The sequence below is a fragment of the Chiloscyllium plagiosum genome, unplaced genomic scaffold (genome assembly GCF_037043375.1).
Source record: "Chiloscyllium plagiosum isolate Xiang-an unplaced genomic scaffold, Cpla_swu_hap1 HiC_scaffold_9, whole genome shotgun sequence".
NCBI lineage: Eukaryota > Metazoa > Chordata > Chondrichthyes > Orectolobiformes > Hemiscylliidae > Chiloscyllium > Chiloscyllium plagiosum.
In genome coordinates, this window is record NW_028270147.1 from 95,288,436 (window position 1) to 95,312,522 (window position 24,087).

Consider the following 24,087-nt stretch of genomic DNA (forward strand, 5'->3'; position numbering starts at 1 on the left):
TCTCGATTATCCAAACTAGACGGGCAGGGAGTATTTTGTTCGGATGACGGATAGAGGTTTTAACGGTGACCTTGAGACCTTGTCCGGATAATCCGAAATTCGGCTGATTGACGTTGGGAAAATCGAGGTTGTTCTGTACTGCTGAGAAGGATGACGAACGAAATGCAGCACGGTTTTAACCGGCACAGTGGCTCAGTGGTTAGCACTGCTGCCTCACAGCGCCAGGGACCTGGGTTTGATTCCTGCCTCAAGTGACTGTCTGTGTGGAGTTTGCACATTCTCCCCATGACTGTGTGGGTTTCCTCCGGGTGCTCCAGTTTCCTCCCACAATCCAAAGATGTGCAGGTCAGTTGAATTGGCCATGCTAAATTGCCCGTAGTGTTAGGTACATTAGTCAGGGGTAAATATAGGGTAGGGGAATGGGTCTGTGTGGGTTAAACGTTGGAAGGTCGGTGTGGACTTGTTGGGCCAAAGCACCTGTTCCCACACTGTAGGGAATTTAATCTAAACCGGCACCTTAATGAACAAGCAGTCTCAACAAACCCGCAAAAATTACATACCTCAAATAACACCAAGTTTACTGTATCATCGCAATCTCAGAGAAGTCAGTTGAGGGTGCGAGTGAGAAGGCTCTCTGCCACTAAGTTTTATTTCAGGCAGGGTTGCATTATTATTTCAGTGATTTATGCTGTAAGTACAGGATCGCAGTACACTCCCTGCATTACATTTCTATTACTTAGTGTGTGCTCTGATTGAGTAGGTGAACCTATTTGATCAACTGGCATTCTCCTCGTCCCATAGCTGCCCGCTAATAAAACGTTTGCTGTAATCAAAAGGTTTTGAAGATGCCAAGGAAATGCCTCCTTCAGTGGTGAACCGAGAACTAGGGGCACAGGCTCAGAATAAGGAATCTGCCATCTTCCAGTCATAGAGATCTCCAGCTCTGAAAAAGGCCCTTCGGCCTCAAAGAAAGACTCTACCATGGGAGAAGGCTATCCAGGATTGATGAGATTCCTTCACTCAGAGGCTTGCAAATCTTTGCAGTTCTCCACCCCAGAGAGTTACACTTGCTCCATCGTTCAGTATATTCAAGATGTGGAGATGCCGGTGTTGGACTGGGGTGGACAAAGCTAAAAATCACACAACACCAGGTTACAGTCCCAACAGGTTGTACTATAACCTGGTGTTGTGTGCTTTTTAACAGCATAGTCAAGACAGAGACAGACAGGCTTTCCGATATGAGGGTGTTTAACCCAGACCCACAGCAATGTGTTTTCCTTCTAACTGGCCTCTTTGGCAAATCGGCATGGGCAATAAATGTTGACCAATCTAGATATCCACACAGCATCAACAAATAAAACATCAAGAATACACATGCATTTACCTACAGACACACAACGCTCCCCCTACAAACAGACAGGTACACACTGATAAAATTAGACAGGTACACACACACATACAGACAGGTCCATACACACACACACACACACAGGTACACATATACAAACACACGTTCAAACAGGTAAATACATACACATGCACATCCCTACAGATAGGTACATACACACGAAACTCACTCACACACACACACCCACACACACACTTTTCAGGGAGGGAAACCTGCCATTTTTGCCTATCTCACCAACATTTGACTCTAGACCCACACCAATGTGTTTCCCTAAAGTCAGGTACATATACATACAATTTCTCTCCCCCCCCAAACAACCTCCAAACCACCCCCCCCCCCCCCACACACACACACACACACACAGATACACACACTTAGAGACAGGTATTCACGTACACATCTACAGACAGACAGGCACACGCACCCACACACGTACAAACAGATACCCCTCCCCCACAAATGTACATACTGACATACACACATAGGTACACACACAGACACATACACCCAAACAAACAGACACACATCCACACATACATACAAACAGACATACACCCACACATGTACAAACAGACACACATTTATACACAAATGCACACACACAGTTCCTTACCGGCCAGGCTGGTCAGGATATTTATGCTTTGTAAAAGCTTCTAGTGATGCATAAACCTTTTCTCTCAGAGATTCCACTTCTCCTGGGTTTGATAAACCTTTTGCATCTAAACAGCATATTGAAGATATTCACTTTAGGAGCATTAACCATATAGTCAAAATACTGGTGCTTGCAATGTATTTTGCCTGAAAAAAATCAAAACCTTCATATTGTGACACAAGGTGGGTGATTTACATACATTTTAATATCATTTATTTGAGTTCAGATTTTAATCTAGTAACATCTGGGTTTTGGCCTGTGTGTCTGTAGGGGTTTAACAAGTAACATTAATAGTCATGATGATTTACTTTTGAAAAATCTGAGGGAGACAGTTTATGGAGGTTGGTGGGAACTTGTTCACATTGGGAGAGAAGTAAACAGTGCAGAGCATTAGATTTTTAGATAGAAGATTCTGATCTCCTTCCTATCGGAAGGATGTTGTGAAGCTTGAAAGAATTCAGAAAAGATTTACAAGGATGTTGCCAGGGTTGGAGGATCTGAGCTATAGGAAGAGGCTGAACAGGCTGGGGCTGTTTTCCCTGGAGCGTCGGAGGCTGAGGGGTGACCTTGTAGAGGTTTATAAAATCATGAGGGGCATGGATAAGATAAATAGACAAGGTCTTTTCTTTGGGGTGGGGGAGTCCAAAACTAGAGGGTATAGGTTTAGGGTGAGAGGGGAAAGATATAAAAGGGATCTAAAGGGCAATTTTTTCACTCAGAGGGTGGTATGTGTATGGAATGAGCTGCCAGAGGAAGTGGTGGAGGCTGGTACAATTGCAACATTTAAAAGGCATCTGGGTGGGTATATGAATAGGAAGGGTTTGGAGGGATATGGGTCAGGTGCTGGCAAATTGGACTAGATTAATTTAGGATATCTGGTTGGCATGGACGAGTTGGACCGAAGGGTCTGTTTCCATCCTGTACGACTCTATGACTCTAATTTAGGGGAAACATCCACAGCTTGGAAAAATGTTTTTGCATCTCAGTCAGTTTTGCAGAAGTTTTGGCATAGGTTCCATTTGCTTGTGATGAAATGTGGTGGTTTAGATTTGTTAAGAAATAAGTTCGCTCCACTAAGCTGGTTAGTTTGAACATTCCAGACCAGGAGTATTGGATTATAAACCTGACAAGCTGAGTAAGTCTACACTCCGTTGCAAGACAGTCCAGGAAAAGGCAATCAGATTCACGAGAGAGAGAACTGATGCCACAGCTGAATTATTCCCAATAGATACAAAAGAGAAGGGAATTCTTTCTGGTGTGAATACTGTAAAAGAGAACCTTTGGGAATAATGGGACTTTATTTTACTGGGTGTTTCTAAACCTTTATATTGTAAATGGTTTGGCTTATTTTAGAATAGAATAGAATAGAATTCCTACAGTGTGGAAACAGGCCCTTCAACCCAACAACTCCACACCAAACCCTCTGAAGAGTATCCCAACCAAACCTATCCCTTAACACTATCACTCAACATTTACTAATGCACCAAACCTGCACATCCCTGAACTTACTTTATTGTTATTTAAACTTACTATTGTTTCAATGAAAAACCACCTTGTTTAATATAAAAATGTTCTATCAAACGATATTTCAGTCTGCGATTTGACTTGTCCAAGAATAACATCAGCTGGCATTGTAACAACACAACTACCAATGAACAGAAATCTGGTGAATAACTCTCCTAAAATGCAATCCCATCATGTAGTACAATCCAAGGATTAAAACCTTTACTTTTTGCTCCCATTTTATTGAATTCCAATCAGCCAAAACCCCTTCCAATTTATTCTTATTGTATAAATAATTCACTTGGCATTCACTTACTGAATGCATAATCTCAATGAATATTGACCACTACTCACGTTAAATTAAAATGTTTCCACAAATATCCTAGTGTAGTTTTACAGGGAGTGTACAGAGTTCAATCAGTTCACTGTTCAGTTTGAGCTGTTGTCAGGGACCTGTTCCAGTTTCCTAATCCTGTTCCTGAGGTGGTAATGACATACTGAGTGTTAATGAGGTGTTTGCACTGCCTGTTGAGAGCAGTGTTTCAGTGGGACCCCCAGTGACAGGAGGTCATAATTGCCACAGAGCTTGTATCACATCGTGTTCGTTCAGGCAAGTCTGGAGCAAACCAGGTTTCTCTTTCTCACCTACCCCCACCATCCGTCAACTCTTGGGAATATTCATCCCACGGCCACATAGCATAGTCACAGTGCAAGAAGTACCTGGATTGAAGAGAACAATGGCTCTCAGACACCCCAACTCAGTCTTGTCCATTTGCATATCTTTCATTTTTGAGACTAATTCCGTCAGAACTCTGTCAGGGCAGACAGAAAGGAAAAGCAGTTAGCATCTCACGTCACACTGCGGTGCTGCCTTCAGCTGCTTTCACTCCAGCATCACCCCATTCGAATGTCCTCACGCACCACCTGGAGCAGTGAGCGAGCCAGGAACAGCTGTCCACTGGATCACGCTCACCAATGGAAAACAGACCAGAAGGATTTCGAAAGACATCACGGCTGTGAGCCCTCAGTCCCAACTGCACTGCAGCACTTACAGCTCACCATCCTGTCTCAAACCTTGTCTTAGGACCCCATCACGAACACAGTCTGGGAATCCCTGCTCTAAAACGCTGGAATTCCCTCCGTTCCCCACCAATGTCCCGACTCGCTGGGGTAGCTACTGGCTGCTGTTTGGTGCAGGGAGCACTGCTTTCCACCTCCCTGTCCACTATATAAATGTACAGATTTGTAAACTGGGGAGGGGGAGCTGCAGAGATGCGTGCCATTACAGGATTGGGTATGCACTCTGTTGAGTTATTGGCGAGGGGAGGCCCATAACCCACTGGGTCTAGATAAGTATGGAAGTAGAGATCCCCAGTGAGAATACAGAGGAACCTCCAACGCATACAACACATTCTGTGTTACATCAGTGGAGGACATCACTAAAGGGGGAGGGGGTGGTGGTTTCTGCCATTATAGTTATGAACATAGAAAGACCCATTGATTCAAGTAACTGATGCAACAGTTAATAACCACGCTTTACAAAGTGGGACAACAGCAGAGGAAGAGCAGATCACAAAACTCCTGGACAAGAAAGCGATCAAAGTCACACTTAACACATCTGTAAGTTTTATTAAAATATGCCCTGCCACATCCTGTGGAACATTCCATTGACCTCTTCCTGGGTGGGTGATAGTAATGTCAGGGTACAGAGTTGACAGCGAGACCTTTACTGGTTACATTGCCTGCTGAGCCTTCTGGGGGAAGTCTGGAGTCTGTGGCCTGCCAACAGCACGAAGAGGTGCCCACAAGGCAGGCAGACAGAGTGGGGGGGTTTGCTGGGGGCAGTGTGTGAAGATGGTGGAAGGTGTATGCAGATCCAGAGAGAAGGCCATACCAGACAGTGACCAAATATTCTGTACCTGTCGAATATAGAGCCCACACCCGCACTGTGAGCACTGCTCCGATGAACGTGCAGTCCTGTGGCCAGGAGGATGCCGTCCTTCACTGAGATCGATCGATGTGAGAATGAAGCAATGAGTAGCTCGTTCCAGCCTGCACGAGAGAAAACACGAGTAATCCCACCAATCCGCCAGGATCAGACCATCTCCTATTTCGTCGCAGCCCACATTGAGGTCCATTTCTCCCAACTCTACCCACCCATTTAATCCCCTTCCCCACCCCATGTACACTCTCCCCTATCACACACCCACCCACCCATTTAATCCCCTTCCCCACCCCATGTACACTCTCCCCTATCACACACCCACCCACCTAATTAATCCCCATTCCCACCCCATGTACACTCTCCCCTATCACACTCTCTACCCACCCACCCATTTAACCCCTTCCCCACCCCATGTACACTCTCCCATATCACACACCACCCACCCATTTAACCCCCTTCCCCACCCCATGTACACTCTTCACTATCACAAACCCACCCACCCATTTAATCCCCATCCCAACCCAAGTACACTCTCCCCATCACACACTCTACCCACCTATTTAACCCCCTTCCCCACCCCATGTACACTCTCCCCTATCACACACCCACCCACCCATTTAATCCCCTTCCCCACCCCATGTACACTCTCCCCTATCACCCACCCATTTAATCCCCTTCCCCACCCCATGTACATTCTCCCCTATCACACACCCACCCACCCATTTAAACCCCTTCCCCACCCCATGTACACACTCCCCAATCACACACTCCACCCACCCATTTAATCCCCTTCCCCACCCCATGTACACTCTCCCCTATCACACACCCACCCACCCATTTAATCCCCTTCCTCACCCCATGTACACCCTCCCCTATCACACACCCACCCACCCACCCATTTAACCCCCTTCCCCACCCCATGTACTCTCTCCCCTATCACAGACCCATCCACCCATTTAATTCCCTTCCCCACCCCATGTACATTCTCCCCGTCACACATTCAACCCAATTACCTTTCTCTATGTTTAATCATTAGTGACCCTGGTGTGCTCACCCCTCCCTCACCATTTAAAATCCCCTCTGACTGGGTTTTTCTGACTAGATCAGCATCCCCCGCCTTCCCCAAATCTGCTCTCTCCATGTTCCCCTTGCTTGGTTCCTGCTTGATGCTGAGATGAGAGTGTGCCGTGATCAAACGACAGAATGGATCTTCCCATGATCGACTGCCCGAGTATTGTTGAGCGTGAGCTCACCTGCCCGGAGGAGAATGACTTGATCGTCGAGGGGCAGGTCGGAGAAATGTGGAATCCTCTTGGCCCATTCGACCAGTGTGAAGAGCTGTTTATCCGCTGCCTGGCAAATGTTGGTGACTGGGTCGTTGGACTTGACACAGAGGAGGGGAGAATGAAGACACCGTTATAGTGTTTGACAGTGCATCGAGAAAGGAAAAATCAGCGTTTTACTTCAGACAGTTGCTCCATTTTTGCTTTAACCTGACCGAACTCGAGCCAATGTCCTTTGCAAAGGCCACAGGAGGAGATCAGGCGGTGCGAGGAATTGACTTGGGCCTCCTCATCTTGTGGGTGAGTAATCCTGTCTGGGAATCGCTGACCAGATGCCGCCTCAGACAGCTGGGAATGGGATCTGGGATCCACTCAGGGGAGCACATTGCCCCAGTCACATCCTGCTTCCTAAACCACCTTGGCCAGAGGGGAGGGTCCTGCAGGCTTGAGCTCCTGCTTCCATTGTAACCACTCGCTTGGTTCCCAGGGTTAGCTCACTCCCCTAATCCCCGGCTGGGTGGGAGAAACATCTTCACTCCCCAGTCCTCACAGCTTCCTTTAAAACAGCAGACCCAATGGGACAAATGGCCTCCTCCTGTGCTCCATCACTCTCTAATTCTAAACCAAGTCACCTGCTTTTGGACATATGCAGGGCTTCTCAGCTATGACTTGGGAGGGAGCACTTCTATTACAACCCCAGGCAAGGCAATCAAATTCATGTCATGGTTTGATTTGGTTCTCATGAGGATTTTTTTGTTTTAATGTAGGTAAGGTTTGAAATCTGAGCTACTTGCTGAGACAATAAAGTCTCAAGATGCCACATTTTGGACCGGCAAAATAAATGTTCATATACAAGGTTAGATGAGCAAACTGTGTATACTGTAATATTCAGAGTTAACATAGGTAAATACGGGTAACAGACAAAGTATTGAGCACCACACAATGTACATCGAGTTGAAAATGTGTTGCTGGAAAAGCGCAGCAGGTCAGGCAGCATCCATGGAGCAGGAGAATCGACGTTTCGGACATGAGCCCTTCTTCAGGAATCATGCCCGAAACGTCGATTCTCCTGTTCCCTGGATGCTGCCTGACCTGCTGCGCTTTTCCAGCAACACATTTTCAACTCTGATCTCCAGCATCTGCAGTCCTCACTTTCTCCAATGTACATCGAGTAACAAGAGTGATCAGGACACATTGCACACATTTCTCAGCAACCCTACCAAATGGTAGTGCCATCCACTCTGACAAAAACCTTGTCTCCATCACAAAGCAATCTCAGCCTGTCTTCACAGACCCACCACCCAAACTGCACACTATTCTAGCTCGCACTCCGAGCCACTCCTGAACGCAGCCTTCCTGCTCTTTACCCCCTGAGCTGAGACCAATTCACACTGTTTTCACCAGGGTCCACTCACAGGCAATGGGCCCCAGCTGCTTCACTGACAAGCGAGGTAAGTGGAACGGTCTCAAAGGGAATGGAATATTAAGGTACAGGAGGTTTGTTAAAACTACACAAGGCAGTTGTCAGACCACAGCTGGAATACTGTCAACAGATTGGGGCCCATTATCTAAGGAAAGGCTGATCCTGGCTGTGGAGGGACGGTCTCTTGAGGAGAGGTTGAGGTAGGTTGGGTTTGTACTCAGGACAGTTTAGAAGGCTGAGAGGCAACTCATTGAAACATACAAGATTCTCACACATCACAGGCAGAAAGAAAAGATAAGGAGAGGGAATCCAGAAACAGCAACTCATCCACTTCTGTCGTCTGTGGCATCATGTCCATTTCACTTCAGTACCCTCTGGGTACAGTATGGCATTGGAGTTCCCTATAAAGCCACCTCAACACTACTACACCACCCTGATATGGGACACACAGCACTATACTGCCCTGATATGGGACACACGGCATAACCCTGCCCTGATATAGGACACACGGCATAACCTTGCCCTGATATGGGACACACGGCATTATACTGCCCTGATATGGGACACACGGCATTATACTGCCCTGATATGGGACACATGGCATTATACTGCCCTGATATGGGACACACAGCATAACCCTGCCCTGATATGGGACACACGGCATTATACTGCCCTGATATGGGACACACGGCATAACCCTGCCCTGATATGGGACACACGGCATAACCCTGCCCTGATATGGGACACACGGCATAACCCTGCCCTGATATAGGACACACGGCATAACCTTGCCCTGATATGGGACACACAGCATAACCCTGCCCTGATATGGGACACACGGCATTATACTGCCCTGATATGGGACACATGGCATTATACTGCCCTGATATGGGACACACAGCATAACCCTGCCCTGATATGGGACACACGGCATTATACTGCCCTGATATGGGACACACGGCATAACCCTGCCCTGATATGGGACACACGGCATAACCCTGCCCTGATATGGGACACACGGCATAACCCTGCCCTGATATAGGACACAGGCATAACCTTGCCCTGATATGGGACACACAGCATAACCCTGCCCTGATATGGGACACACGGCATTATACTGCCCTGATATGGGACACACAGCATAACCCTGCCCTGATATGGGACACACGGCATTATACTGCCCTGATATGGGACACACGGCATAACCCTGCCCTGATATGGGACACACGGCATAACCCTGCCCTGATATGGGACACACGGCATAACCCTGCCCTGATATGGGACACACGGCATAACCTTGCCCTGATATGGGACACACAGCATAACCCTGCCCTGATATGGGACACACGGCATTATACTGCCCTGATATGGGACACACGGCATTATACTGCCCTGATATGGGACACATGGCATTATACTGCCCTGATATGGGACACACAGCATAACCCTGCCCTGATATGGGACACACGGCATTATACTGCCCTGATATGGGACACACGGCATAACCCTGCCCTGATATGGGACACACGGCATAACCCTGCCCTGATATGGGACACACGGCATAACCCTGCCCTGATATAGGACACACGGCATAACCCTGCCCTGATATGGGACACACGGCATAACCCTGCCCTGATATGGGACACACGGCATTATACTGCCCTGATATGGGACACACAGCATAACCCTGCCCTGATATGGGACACACGGCATAACCCTGCCCTGATATGGGACACACGGCATAACCCTGCCCTGATATAGGACACACGGCATAACCCTGCCCTGATATGGGACACACGGCATAACCCTGCCCTGATATGGGACACACGGCATTATACTGCCCTGATATGGGACACACGGCATAACCCTGCCCTGATATGGGACACACGGCATAACCCTGCCCTGATATGGGACACACGGCATTATACTGCCCTGATATGGGACACACAGCATAACCCTGCCCTGATATGGGACACAGGGCATAACCCTGCCCTGATATTGGACACACGGCATTATACTGCCCTGATATGGGACACACGGCATAACCCTGCACTGATATGGGACACACGGCATAACCCTGCCCTGATATGGGACACACGGCATTATACTGCCCTGATATAGGACACACGGCATAACCCTGCCCTGATATGGGACACACGGCATAACCCTGCCCTGATATGGGACACACGGCATTATTCTGCCCTGATATGGGACACATGGCATTATACTGCCCTGATATGGGACACAGGGCATAACCCTGCCCTGATATGGGACACACGGCATAACCCTGCCCTGATATGGGACACACAGCACTATACTGCCCTGATATGGGACACAGGGCATAACCCTGCCCTGATATGGGACACACGGCATTATACTGCCCTGATATGGGACACAGGGCATAACCCTGCCCTGATATGGGACACACGGCATTATACTGCCCTGATATGGGACACAGGGCATAACCCTGCCCTGATATTGGACACACGGCATAACCCTGCCCTGATATGGGACACACGGCATAACCCTGCCCTGATATAGGACACACGGCATAATCCTGCCCTGATATGGGACACACGGCATAACCCTGCCCTGATATAGGACACACGGCATAACCCTGCCCTGATATGGGACACATGACATAACCCTGCCCTAACACTTCGCATAAGTCGACTTTCACTCGTGATGTGTGGTTTTCCTTTGATTTGACATGACCCTGAACTGTACATGTGACCACATTTTAATGCCAACTGTTAACTGTCAACCCAAGAGTAGCCATCAGAGGGCGGTGATGTGCTGTCTTGCTGACACTAGACTATGACAGTTTCAACTCTCACCGACTGTCCACTGTTACCACTCTGAATTGTAAAATAATTCGCAAACTTGCCCGGTTTTAACCCTCTTTCCTCAATTTCCCACTGAAGACTTTTAAAAAAATTATGTTTTATTTTAAAGAGATGCATCCTACCCATCACCTCACCGTTACTCTTCCTCTTGACATTATGGGGCCTTGTCAAACTCTCTTTGGTAACGTGAACTCCTCCCACTCGTGATAAGCTCCCTTCTCTCACTGGCCACTTCACAGATCCTCCCCATTCAACCTCCCTTGGTCAAACCGTCCCTCGTATTGGTCATCGCCCCAATCTTCCCTCCAAGCCACATCTCCCCAATCATCAACCCACGCTTATCCCGACATTCCCAATTCCCTATCCTGATATTCTCCAGTCCTATCTCAACGTTCCTCACGTCGAATTTGACATTTCCCACCCTGAGCCATATTACACCTATCCTGACATTCCCCATCCCTGCCGTGACATTACTGTCATCTATCATCCTTATCCTCACACCCCTATTCTGATAGTCCCCAACCCCAGCGTGACCTATCCTGTCCTATTCCTAACTGAATTTCTCCATTCCAACATTCCCTGTAACCACTGGGACGCTCTACATACCAACATTCAGCAGCCCCTATGACAACCATCCATAGCCTCATCATCCCCCCTCCCTGTTGTAACATTCCATTTTCTGAAATCTCTCCATCTTCTGTCCTGGTGTTCCCAATCCCTCTCCAACAGGTTCATTCACCTCCGTGTGTTTCTGTTCCAATGGGGCTTTGAAAGATGGTGACTCACTCCGGATATGGAACTTACAGAGACATGCACAGTTCCATAGGTCAAGGGAGCCATGGCCTTGTCTCTCACACTCTACTGCAGACCTACTGTGGGCGGCAATGGTGGCTCAGTGGTTAGCACTGCTGCCTCACAGCACCAGGGTCCCAGGTTCGATTCCAGCCTCAGACAAGTGCGTGTGGAGTTTTCACATTCTCCCCGTGTCTGTGTGGGTTTTCTCCGGGTGCTCCGGTTTCCTCCCACAGTCCAAAGATGTGCAGGTTAGGTGAATTGGCCATGCTAAATTGCCTGTAGTGTTAGGTGCATGAGTCAGAAGGAAATGGATCTGGGTGGGTTACTCTTCGGATGGTCAGTGTGGACTTGTAGGCTGTAGGGAATCTAATTTAATCTACCCTGCTCGTGACTTCGTGGGAATGGATAATTAGGAGTGGTGTACAATAGAGGCTTCGCTTGACAGTGACCCTTCCACATGATCTCCCACAGTTAACTGTTAGACAACCTCAAAGAACATAGAACGCTGCTTCTCAGAGGTGCCAGTTTAGTTCTTGCTGCATGAATACGGAGTTCTTGTTTGGTTTTCCTTTCCTTTGAACAAGTCCACCAGCTTAGAAATGTAAAACCTGTTACGATTGACAGCATTGCGTAGGGTCATCGGGTTGCAATGATAAATCTCTGTTTCTCTCTCCACAGCATCTTCTGCATACCATGAGCATTTCCATTTTAACAGCAACCTTCCGGCATCTGCAGTATTTCGGCTCAGCGTCATTCATCTGATTGGCCCTCCAATGGGTACCATTAAAATACAATTAGCTGTTAATGGAGCCGTGAATAAGAGATTCAGAACTAAACCTTCCTTAATCTGTGTCCCATTAAAATCCAATTAGCAAAGGCCCAGGAACAAATGGCATCCAGATTTAAACATTTGTATTCTGCACAGGTACAGCATTTCCTTTGTATCTCAGTGCTGTTACCCTCTTCAGGTCTCTTCTGATCTTAACATAATGTATAACTCTTTGTCTTTAAACATTCCTCCATGAGATGTGCAGGTCCCCAATATTTATCACCCATCTCTGACTGCCCTTGAACATGAGTGACTTTTTCAAAGGGCAAATGCCTTTGCTAAAGGACATTGGCAAACTAGAAGGGTTTTTACAACATCGATGACCGTTGAGCCAATCGACTTTGCCAACTGGTCAGCCTGCCTTCCTCCTCTAGTGTAAACCATTGTGGTAGTTTGAAAACATGGAGTTCCTGCTCTTGTCCTGATGATGACACGATGAAAACCTTTGACGATGGGATCCTCATTTCAGAACTATTCAAATCTCAGTTTTGAATTGACCAATTGGCTCCCAGCTCTCATGTGGAGAGATTTCCAGATTTCAATTCACCTTTGCGTGAAGAGGTGTTTCCTGGGGTTGGGTTAGCTCAGTTAGTTGGGCGGGTGGTTTGCGATGCAGAGTGACTCCAACAGCATGGGTTCAATTCCTGCACCAGCTGAGGTTACCACCAAAGACTGTCCTTCTCATCTCGCCCCTTGCCTGAGGCATGGTGACCCTCAGCTTAAACCACTACTGCTCATCTCTCTCTCTCTCTATTGAGAGAGCAGCCCTCTGGGACGAGGGCAAATTTACCGTTACCTGCTTCCTGACATCACTCCTGCACAGCCTGGTTCAAGATTTCACCGCCTTGCTCTGGACTCCCCATGACCTCGCCAGAGGAGTGTTTCTGTGTTCGAACCCTTTCAAACACCTCCAGCAGATCACCCCATAATCTTCCGTGCTCAAATGAGAATAGGCCCAGTCTATATCAGCCCTGCTTGCAATTTAACCCTTTCAGTCCTGCTCATCATTCCTGAAGAAGTTTTGCTACATTTTTCTGAGAGTGTTGGGACCTAGATTCAGTTCAACTTTCATCTGAGCAAGGATGACAGTCTTAAATTCAATTGAGAGTCAAAACGTGTGGTGCTGGAAAAGCACAGCAAGTCAGGCAGCATCCGGGGAGCAAGAGAGTTGACGTTTTGACCATAAGCCCCTCATCAGGAATGTAGGAGAAAGTGAGGACTGCTGAGAACTCCAGCATCTGCAGTCCTCACTTTGTCCATCAATTCAATTTATCCCAACTTCAAATTTGTTGAAATCAGCAGAGCCCAGCCTGGGAGACAGTGTGTGTGGGTGGGGGGAGGGTGGGCGCTTTCATTTTCCAGAAATTTCTGTTTCTGTTTGCATGCAACTGGCTTGTAGTCAGTTGGTGCTGTGTTTTGTTCAATTATTTCCGTTTTGTATGATTTCTGAAACTGAGAGCAGAACACAAAAGGGCAGTGAGCTGAGCAATGTCTAAATTAGCCTATTACCTGGCACAGTGGGGGACACTTCCCCTCAGGTTTTTTGTTAAGTGGCCATTTCATTTTAATTCAGTTCAGACAAATTGCAGGGCACGCTTTTATCACACTCGGGTGGCTTTCGCTGTTCCATTTCCTCACAGAGATGGAAAGAGACACGATTTGAACAAAAAGGAGCAATTCGCTCTACTGAAGGTGAGTTTAGGATGATGTCTTTTTGTGTGTAGAAGTAGATGTCAATTATAGAGTCATGCAGCTCGGAAGCAGACCCTTTGGCCCGATTTGTCTGCGCTGACCAGATGTCCCAATCTGACCCAGTCCCATTTGCCAGCACTTGGCTCATATCCCTCTAAACCCTTCCTATTCACATACCCAGCCAGATGCCTTTAAAATTCTGTAATTGTACCAGCCTCCACCACTTTCTCTGGCAGCGCATTCCATACACGCACCACCCTCTGCGTAAGAAAGTTACCTACTTTTGTTGCAATCTTTTGCCTATGGTCTTCAGGCAATTTAAATATTGTGAACTTTTGGGGATCAAAGCCTCAAATCGAATTGGGGAGGGGTGTTAATAATTATTGAAGAGACTGATAAATTCTTATGGTCAAAGTACGCATATCCCATATGTCAACACAATACAAAAGATAATGTTACTGCATCAGGTAATAAACAAATTAAGGAGAATTAACAAATAGCCTCTGAGAAAATCGCAGGAGCTCTCATAATAATTATTTTATGCTCTGGTGCACGCATACAGATGCAGAAAAGTGTGTCCATGCATGCACATAGAGAAAATGATGGAGGAAGGTATAATTACAACATTTAAAAAGGCATCTGGATGGGTACATGAATAGGAAGGGCTTACAGGGTAATGGGCCAAGTGTTAGCAAATGGGACCAGGCCAGAATGGGATGGCTGGTCGTCATGACAGGTTGAACCAAAGGGTCTGTTTCCGTGCTGTATGACTCTATGACATAGATGTACATGCATGGTGGCATGCATATACAAATTAATAGTCACACATGCATACACGCATGCATTAGAAGTGATTCAGTCGAGGCTCATTCGATGAAAGGGTTATCCGATGACGAAAGGTTTGACAGGTTGGGCCTATACCCTATGGCGTTCAGATGAACCTTAATGAAACTTGGAAGATCCTGAGGGTACCTGGTGGAGCGGGTGTGGTGAGGGTATCTCTCTTTGTAATGGAGTCCAGAATTAGGGGATAGGTTAAAAAAAAACAGCTTTCATATTTATTCAGAGATGAGGCAGCACGGTGGCTCAGTGGTTAGCACTGCTGCCTCACAACATCAGGGACCTGGGTTTGATTCCAGCCTTGGATGGCTGCCTGTGTGGGTGCTCTTCAGAAGGTCAGTGCTCTTTCCGCACTGTAGGGATTCTACGAGAAGAATGTTTTCAAAGAGGGTTATTAACGACTGTGGAAATTTCTTGCACTGCAAGCAGTGTGGGCTAGGGTAGTGAATATATTAAGGGGATATATTAGGGGAGGCAATAACATAGTGGTATTGACACTTGGCCAATAATTCAGAGACCCAGAAAATGTTCTGGCTACCCCAGGTATGAATTCCACATAATTCAAATCTGAGGAAGTCTAGAATTAAAAAAGTGTTATGATGAGGCACTTGTTGAGTGTTTTGATTAGATTAGATTCCCTACAGTTTGGAAACAGGCCCTTCAGCCCAACCAGTCCCCACTGACCCTCCAAAGAGTAACCCACCCAGACCCATTTTCCTCTGACTAATGCACCTAACACTGTGGGCAATTTAGCATGGCCAATTCACCTGACCTGTACACCCTTGGACTGTGGGAGGAAACCAGAGCATCCGGAGGAAACCCACGCCGACACGAAAAGAATGTGCAGACTCCACACAGACAGTTGCCTGAGGCTGGAACCGAACCTGGTGCTGTGAGGCAGCAGTGCTAACCACTGAGCCACCACGCCACCCATAAAAGCATTGGGCTCATTAACATCCTTGAGGGAGGGAAATCTGCCTTCCTTCATTGTTTAGGCCTACAAGTGGCCTGCAGACCCGCAGAATATGTTTGACTCTTAAACCGCCCTCTGAAATCCCTCAGGGGAATGTCCTAGGCCCAACCTCCTTCAGTTGTTTCATCAATGACCTTCCCTCCACCAGGTCAGATGGGGGGGGGAATGTTTGTAGATGATTGCACAATGTTCAGCACCTTTCGAGACTCCTCAGCTGCTAAAACAGTCCATGCAGCAAGGCCTGGGCAATATTCAGGCCTGGGTTCATAAGTAGCAAGTTACATTCATGCCACACAAGTACTAGGCAATGACTATCTCCAGCAAGGAAGAATCTAACCATCTCTGCTTGATGTTCAATGCTACCTCCATCACTGAAACACCCACTATCAACATCCTGGGGATTACCATTGACTGGAAACTATGAGTACCATGGCTACAAGAGCAGCTCACAGGCTAGGAATCCTGCCGCGGATAACTCATCCCCAAATCCCCTCCGCCATCTACAAGGCATAAATCAGGAGTGTGATGGGATACTCCCCACCTGCCTGGATGGGTACAGCTCCAACAACACTCAAGAAGCTTGACACCATCCAGGACAAAGCAGTCTGCTTCACTGGCACCACATCTGCAATTGTTCACGCCCTCCACCACTGACGCACAGTTATAGCTACAGTTATGTATATTCTGTACCATCTACAAGATGCATTTCAGAAATTCACCAAGACTTCTTAAGACAGCACCTTCCAAACCCACAACCACTTCCACCTAGAAGGGCATGGGCAGTAGATACATAGTAATATCACCATCTGCAAGTTTCCCTCCAAACCGTATAACATCCTGGGACATTGCTGGGGCAGAATCCTGGAACTCCCTCCTGAATAGTACTGCAGGAATCCCGACACCAAATGGACTGCAGCAGGTCAAGAAGACAGCTCTCCACCACCTTCTCAAGGGGAATTATGGACAGGCAACAAATGTTTGAGCAGCCACCAAGGCCACATTCCATGAATGAAAACAAAGGTGCGATTGATATTTGATCAAGCAGGGAGTCAAAGGGTTACTGGGGGTAGGCAGGAGACTGGTGTTGTGGTTACAGTTAGGATGGCCATGATCTTATTGAATGGTAGAGGAGATCCAAGGGACAAAATGACCACCCCCTTTGCTTAATTCTTGTGTTCTTGTATTGCAGCTCTCACACACACACACATACGTCAGACAATATACATGGGTATACACAGGCATGGCAGACAGGCATACATAAGCATGCACAGAAAGGTAAGAATATGGAAGCATGGAGACACAGATATACCTTCCAATACACCCACCATCAGGGCAGGGAGAGTACACGGTTGGATACATAGTAAAGCTCCTTCTAAACCATCCCCATCAAAACTCCCAGGACAGGGACAGCACAGAGTTGGATACAGAGTAGAGCTCCCTCTTCACCGTCCCCATCAAACCACCCCAGGACATGGACATCACTGGATTAGATATAAAATAGAGGTTCCTCCACACTGTTCCCATCAAACACTCCCAGGACAGGGATAGCACATGGTTAGATACAGATTAAACTCCCTCCACACTGTCCCCATTAAACACTCCCTGGATAGGGACAGCACAAGGTTAGATACAGAGTAAACGTTCCTCTACTCTTTTAAACTTAAAGTAATGCTCTCTCAACACTGACTCCATCAGGACATTTCGAGGACAGGGACAGCACATGGTTAGATACACAGCGAAGCTTCCTCTACTCTTCTAAACTGAAAAAGCCTCCTCCAATCTTTCAAAATGAAAGAAAGCAAAGCTGCCTCCACACTGTTCTCATCAAACACTCCCAGAGGAGATTCCTGAGGAAGGGCTTATGCCTGAAACGTCGATTCTCCTGCTCCTTGGATGCTGCCTGACCTGCTGCGCTTTTCCAGCAACACATTTTTCAGCTCAGAAGAGGTAAGAGACAGGGTTAGGTACAGAATAAGACTCTAACTATTCTTTTTAACTGAAAGTAAAGTTCTGTTTACACTGTCCCCATCAAACACTCCCAGGACAGGGACAGCACGGGGTTAGATACAGAGTAAAGCTCCCTCCACACTGTCCCCATCAAACACTCCCAGGACAGGGACAGCACGGGGTTAGATACAGAGTAAAGCTCCCTCTACACTGTCCCCATCAAACACTCCCAGGACAGGGACAGCTCAGGGTTAGATACAGAGTAAAGCTCCCTCTACACTGTCCCCATCAAACACTCCCAGGACAGGGACAGCACGGGGTTAGATACAGAGTAAAGCTCCCTCCACACTGTCCCCATCAAACACTCCCAGGACAGGGACAGCACGGGGTTAGATACAGAGTAAAGCTCCCTCCACACTGTCCCTATCAAACACTCCCAGGACAGGGACAGCTCAGGGTTAGATACAGAGTAAAGCTCCCTCTACACTGTCCCCATCAAACACTCCCAGGACAGGGACAGCACGGGGTTAGATACAGAGTAAAGCTCCCTCCACACTGTCCCCATCAAACACTCCCAGGACAGGGACAGCACGGGGTTAGATACAGAGTAAAGCTCCCTCTACACTGTCCCCATCAAACACTCCCAGGACAGGGACAGCACGGGGTTAGATACAGAGTAAAGCTCCCTCTACACTGTCCCTATCAAACACTCCCAGGACAGGGACAGCACGGGGTTAGATACAGAGTAAAGCTCCCTCTACACTGTCCCTATCAAACACTCCCAGGACAGGGACAGCACGGGGTTAGATACAGAGTAAAGCTCCCTCTACACTGTCCCCATCAAACACTCCCAGGACAGGGACAGCACGGGGTTAGATACAGAGTAAAGCTCCCTCTACACTGTCCCCATCAAACACTCCCAGGACAGGGACAGCACGGGGTTAGATACAGAGTAAAGCTCTCTCTACACTGTCCCCATCAAACACTCCCAGGACAGGGACAGCACGGGGTTAGATACAGAGTAAAGCTCTCTCTACACTGTCCCCATCAAACACTCCCAGGACAGGGACAGCATGGGGTTAGATACAGAGTAAAGCTCTCTCTACACTGTCCCCATCAAACACTCCCAGGACAGGAACAGTACGGGGTTAGATACAGAGTAAAGCTCCCTCTATACTGTCCCCATCAAACACTCCCAGGACAGGGACAGCATGGGGTTAGATACAGAGTAAAGCTCTCTCTACACTGTCCCCATCAAACACTCCCAGGACAGGAACAGTACGGGGTTAGATACAGAGTAAAGCTCCCTCTACACTGTCCCCATCAAACACTCCCAGGACAGGAACAGCACGGGGTTAGATACAGAGTAAAGCTCTCTCTACACTGTCCCCATCAAACACTCCCAGGACAGGGACAGCACGGGGTTAGATACAGAGTAAAGCTCCCTCTACACTGTCCCCATCAAACACTCCCAGGACAGGGACAGCATGGGGTTAGATACAGGGTAAAGCTCCCTCCACACTGTCCCCATCAAACACTCCCAGGACAGGGACAGCACGGGGTTAGATACAGAGTAAAGCTCCCTCTACACTGTCCCCCATCAAATACTGCCAGGACAGGGACAGCACGGGGTTAGATACAGAGTAAAGCTCCCTCTACACTGTCCCTATCAAACACTCCCAGGACAGGGACAGCACAGGGTTAGATACAGAGTAAAGCTCCCTCTACACTGTCCCCATCAAACACTCCCAGGACAGGGACAGCACAGGGTTAGATACAGAGTAAAGCTTCCTCTACACTGTCCCCATCAAACACTCCCAGGACAGGGACAGCACGGGGTTAGATACAGAGTAAAGCTCCCTCTACACTGTCCCCATCAAACACTCCCAGGACAGGGACAGCACGGGGTTAGATACAGAGTAAAGCTCTCTCTACACTGTCCCCATCAAACACTCCCAGGACAGGGACAGCACGGGGTTAGATACAGAGTAAAGCTTCCTCTACACTGTCCCCATCAAACACTCCCAGGACAGGGACAGCACAGGGTTAGATACAGAGTAAAGCTCCCTCTACACTGTCCCCATCAAACACTCCCAGGACAGGGACAGCACGGGGTTAGATACAGAGTAAAGCTCTCTCTACACTGTCCCCATCAAACACTCCCAGGACAGGGACAGCACATGGTTAGATACACAGCGAAGCTTCCTCTACTCTTCTAAACTGAAAAAGCCTCCTCCAATCTTTCAAAATGAAAGAAAGCAAAGCTGCCTCCACACTGTTCTCATCAAACACTCCCAGAAGAGATTCCTGAAGAAGGGCTTATGCCTGAAACGTCGATTCTCCTGCTCCTTGGATGCTGCCTGACCTGCTGCGCTTTTCCAGCAACACATTTTTCAGCTCAGAAGAGGTAAGAGACAGGGTTAGGTACAGAATAAGACTCTAACTATTCTTTTTAACTGAAAGTAAAGTTCTGTTTACACTGTCCCCATCAAACACTCCCAGGACAGGGACAGCACGGGGTTAGATACAGAGTAAAGCTCCCTCCACACTGTCCCCATCAAACACTCCCAGGACAGGGACAGCACGGGGTTAGATACAGAGTAAAGCTCCCTCTACACTGTCCCCATCAAACACTCCCAGGACAGGGACAGCTCAGGGTTAGATACAGAGTAAAGCTCCCTCTACACTGTCCCCATCAAACACTCCCAGGACAGGGACAGCACGGGGTTAGATACAGAGTAAAGCTCCCTCCACACTGTCCCCATCAAACACTCCCAGGACAGGGACAGCACGGGGTTAGATACAGAGTAAAGCTCCCTCCACACTGTCCCTATCAAACACTCCCAGGACAGGGACAGCTCAGGGTTAGATACAGAGTAAAGCTCCCTCTACACTGTCCCCATCAAACACTCCCAGGACAGGGACAGCACGGGGTTAGATACAGAGTAAAGCTCCCTCCACACTGTCCCCATCAAACACTCCCAGGACAGGGACAGCACGGGGTTAGATACAGAGTAAAGCTCCCTCTACACTGTCCCCATCAAACACTCCCAGGACAGGGACAGCACGGGGTTAGATACAGAGTAAAGCTCCCTCTACACTGTCCCTATCAAACACTCCCAGGACAGGGACAGCACGGGGTTAGATACAGAGTAAAGCTCCCTCTACACTGTCCCTATCAAACACTCCCAGGACAGGGACAGCACGGGGTTAGATACAGAGTAAAGCTCCCTCTACACTGTCCCCATCAAACACTCCCAGGACAGGGACAGCACGGGGTTAGATACAGAGTAAAGCTCCCTCTACACTGTCCCCATCAAACACTCCCAGGACAGGGACAGCACGGGGTTAGATACAGAGTAAAGCTCTCTCTACACTGTCCCCATCAAACACTCCCAGGACAGGGACAGTACGGGGTTAGATACAGAGTAAAGCTCTCTCTACACTGTCCCCATCAAACACTCCCAGGACAGGAACAGCACGGGGTTAGATACAGAGTAAAGCTCTCTCTACACTGTCCCCATCAAACACTCCCAGGACAGGGACAGCACGGGGTTAGATACAGAGTAAAGCTCCCTCTACACTGTCCCCATCAAACACTCCCAGGACAGGGACAGCATGGGGTTAGATACAGGGTAAAGCTCCCTCCACACTGTCCCCATCAAACACTCCCAGGACAGGGACAGCACGGGGTTAGATACAGAGTAAAGCTCCCTCTACACTGTCCCCCATCAAATACTGCCAGGACAGGGACAGCACGGGGTTAGATACAGAGTAAAGCTCCCTCTACACTGTCCCTATCAAACACTCCCAGGACAGGGACAGCACAGGGTTAGATACAGAGTAAAGCTCCCTCTACACTGTCCCCATCAAACACTCCCAGGACAGGGACAGCACAGGGTTAGATACAGAGTAAAGCTTCCTCTACACTGTCCCCATCAAACACTCCCAGGACAGGGACAGCACGGGGTTAGATACAGAGTAAAGCTCCCTCTACACTGTCCCCATCAAACACTCCCAGGCCAGGGACAGCACGGGGTTAGATACAGAGTAAAGCTCCCTCTACACTGTCCCCATCAAACACTCCCAGGACAGGGACAGCACAGGGTTAGATACAGAGTAAAGCTTCCTCTACACTGTCCCCATCAAACACTCCCAGGACAGGGACAGCACAGGGTTAGATACAGAGTAAAGCTCCCTCTACACTGTCCCCATCAAACACTCCCAGGACAGGGACAGCACGGAGTTAGATACAGAGTAAAGCTCTCTCTACACTGTCCCCATCAAACACTCCCAGGACAGGGACAGCACGGGGTTAGATACAGAGTAAAGCTCTCTCTACACTGTCCCCATCAAACACTCCCAGGACAGGGACAGCACGGGGTTAGATACAGAGTAAAGCTCTCTCTACACTGTCCCCATCAAACACTCCCAGGACAGGGACAGCACGGGGTTAGATACAGAGTAAAGCTCTCTCTACACTGTCCCCATCAAACACTCCCAGGACAGGGACAGCACGGGGTTAGATACAGAGTAAAGCTCTCTCTACACTGTCCCCATCAAACACTCCCAGGACAGGGACAGCACGGGGTTAGATACAGAGTAAAGCTCTCTCTACACTGTCCCTATCAAATACTCCCAGGACAGGGACAGCACGGGGTTAGATACAGAGTAAAGCTCCCTCTACACTGTCCCTATCAAACACTCCCAGGACAGGGACAGCACAGGGTTAGATACAGAGTAAAGCTTCCTCTACACTGTCCCCATCAAACACTCCCAGGACAGGGACAGCACGGGGTTAGATACAGAGTAAAGCTCCCTCTACACTGTCCCGATCAAACACTCCCAGGACAGGGACAGCACGGGGTTAGATACAGAGTAAAGCTCTCTCTACACTGTCCCCATCAAACACTCCCAGGACAGATAAAGAGTAAGCATGGGGTTAGATACAGAGTGAAGCTCTGTCTACACTTTTAATTTAAAAGTAAAGCTTCTTCAACAATGTCCCCATCAAACACAGTCAGCAGAATGTGGAAAACATCACCTCATCAGTCCTACCCTTGTTCAACCCTAAGCCAGGGTGCAAGGTCACTGTAGTACCTAGCCCTAAGGTCACATTCTTAGCACCTAACCAGGCAGCAGTAAAGTTGTGGAAAGGGACCAAGTCTCATGACAACACGTCACTGTGACCCCACTCATCATCACACACTGGAGGAAGCCTGTGCTGATGGGGTATTAGGCTGGACAAGACTGGCAAAGTGGGAGCAATGAGAATGACAGCAAACTCCCCCAGTTTGGTTCACAGATAGACTGGGGAGATCACACCTCAAAAAGATTCCCTGCTGACAACTGATACAGGGGAGTGTTGTGACTGACAGCAGGCCAACTGGGAGACAAGCAATCGCCAACATATTTAAAAGTGCACAATGCTTTTGTTAAAACAACATTTCACTTTAGTTCTTATGTTAAGCAGAAAGAGAGGTGGAAGGGAATTACACACCGAATTTCCTGGACTGGCATCCACGTATGTCTCTGTCTTTGGTTCCACAGCTAGTTCTGCTTCTAGAATTTTCTCCACTGGCATGTCGTCATTGATGCTGCTGCTGGGTTCCAGCTCATTGTCACTTCGCTCCTTCCCCCGTTGCCTCTCCTCTTGAACAGCTGAAAGCAAATTGGATGTTGTGCAGAAAAGCAGGACTCTGAAATACATCTGACTTTACTCTGAGCGGAAACGGAGTCTCCTTGTGAACTAGCCCCTTTCCCCACCTTTAACTGCCTCTCCTGAGCCATCTCCCCTCCCTCCCTCATTCTCAGCAGAGAGCTGAGATGCTGACAGGAACTCTCCACCGATATAGCAGAGAAACCATCTGATTCTGTCCTTGTGTAGCACCAATCACGATGGATGTGCCTCTGGACTGGGATCCCTGGCGGATTTCCCATACACCCCAGGC

At 48.2% G+C, this 24,087-nt stretch overlaps 1 protein-coding gene across 2 annotated transcripts in view; it reads right to left on the reverse strand.

Annotated features, from left to right (window-relative positions):
• Positions 1-24,087, reverse strand: part of LOC122554615 (retinoic acid receptor RXR-gamma-A-like) — a 147,937-nt gene that overhangs the window by 6,041 nt on the left and 117,809 nt on the right. For both annotated transcript variants that reach the window (XM_043699926.2, XM_043699925.2), the window contains exons 5-9: positions 23,637-23,797; positions 6,762-6,891; positions 5,483-5,615; positions 4,284-4,375; positions 2,022-2,127 (exon numbers count right to left, since the gene is read on the reverse strand). In XM_043699926.2, coding sequence (XP_043555861.1) covers positions 2,022-2,127; positions 4,284-4,375; positions 5,483-5,615; positions 6,762-6,891; positions 23,637-23,797 — 622 coding nt within the window. The remainder of the gene's footprint in view (positions 1-2,021; positions 2,128-4,283; positions 4,376-5,482; positions 5,616-6,761; positions 6,892-23,636; positions 23,798-24,087) is intronic.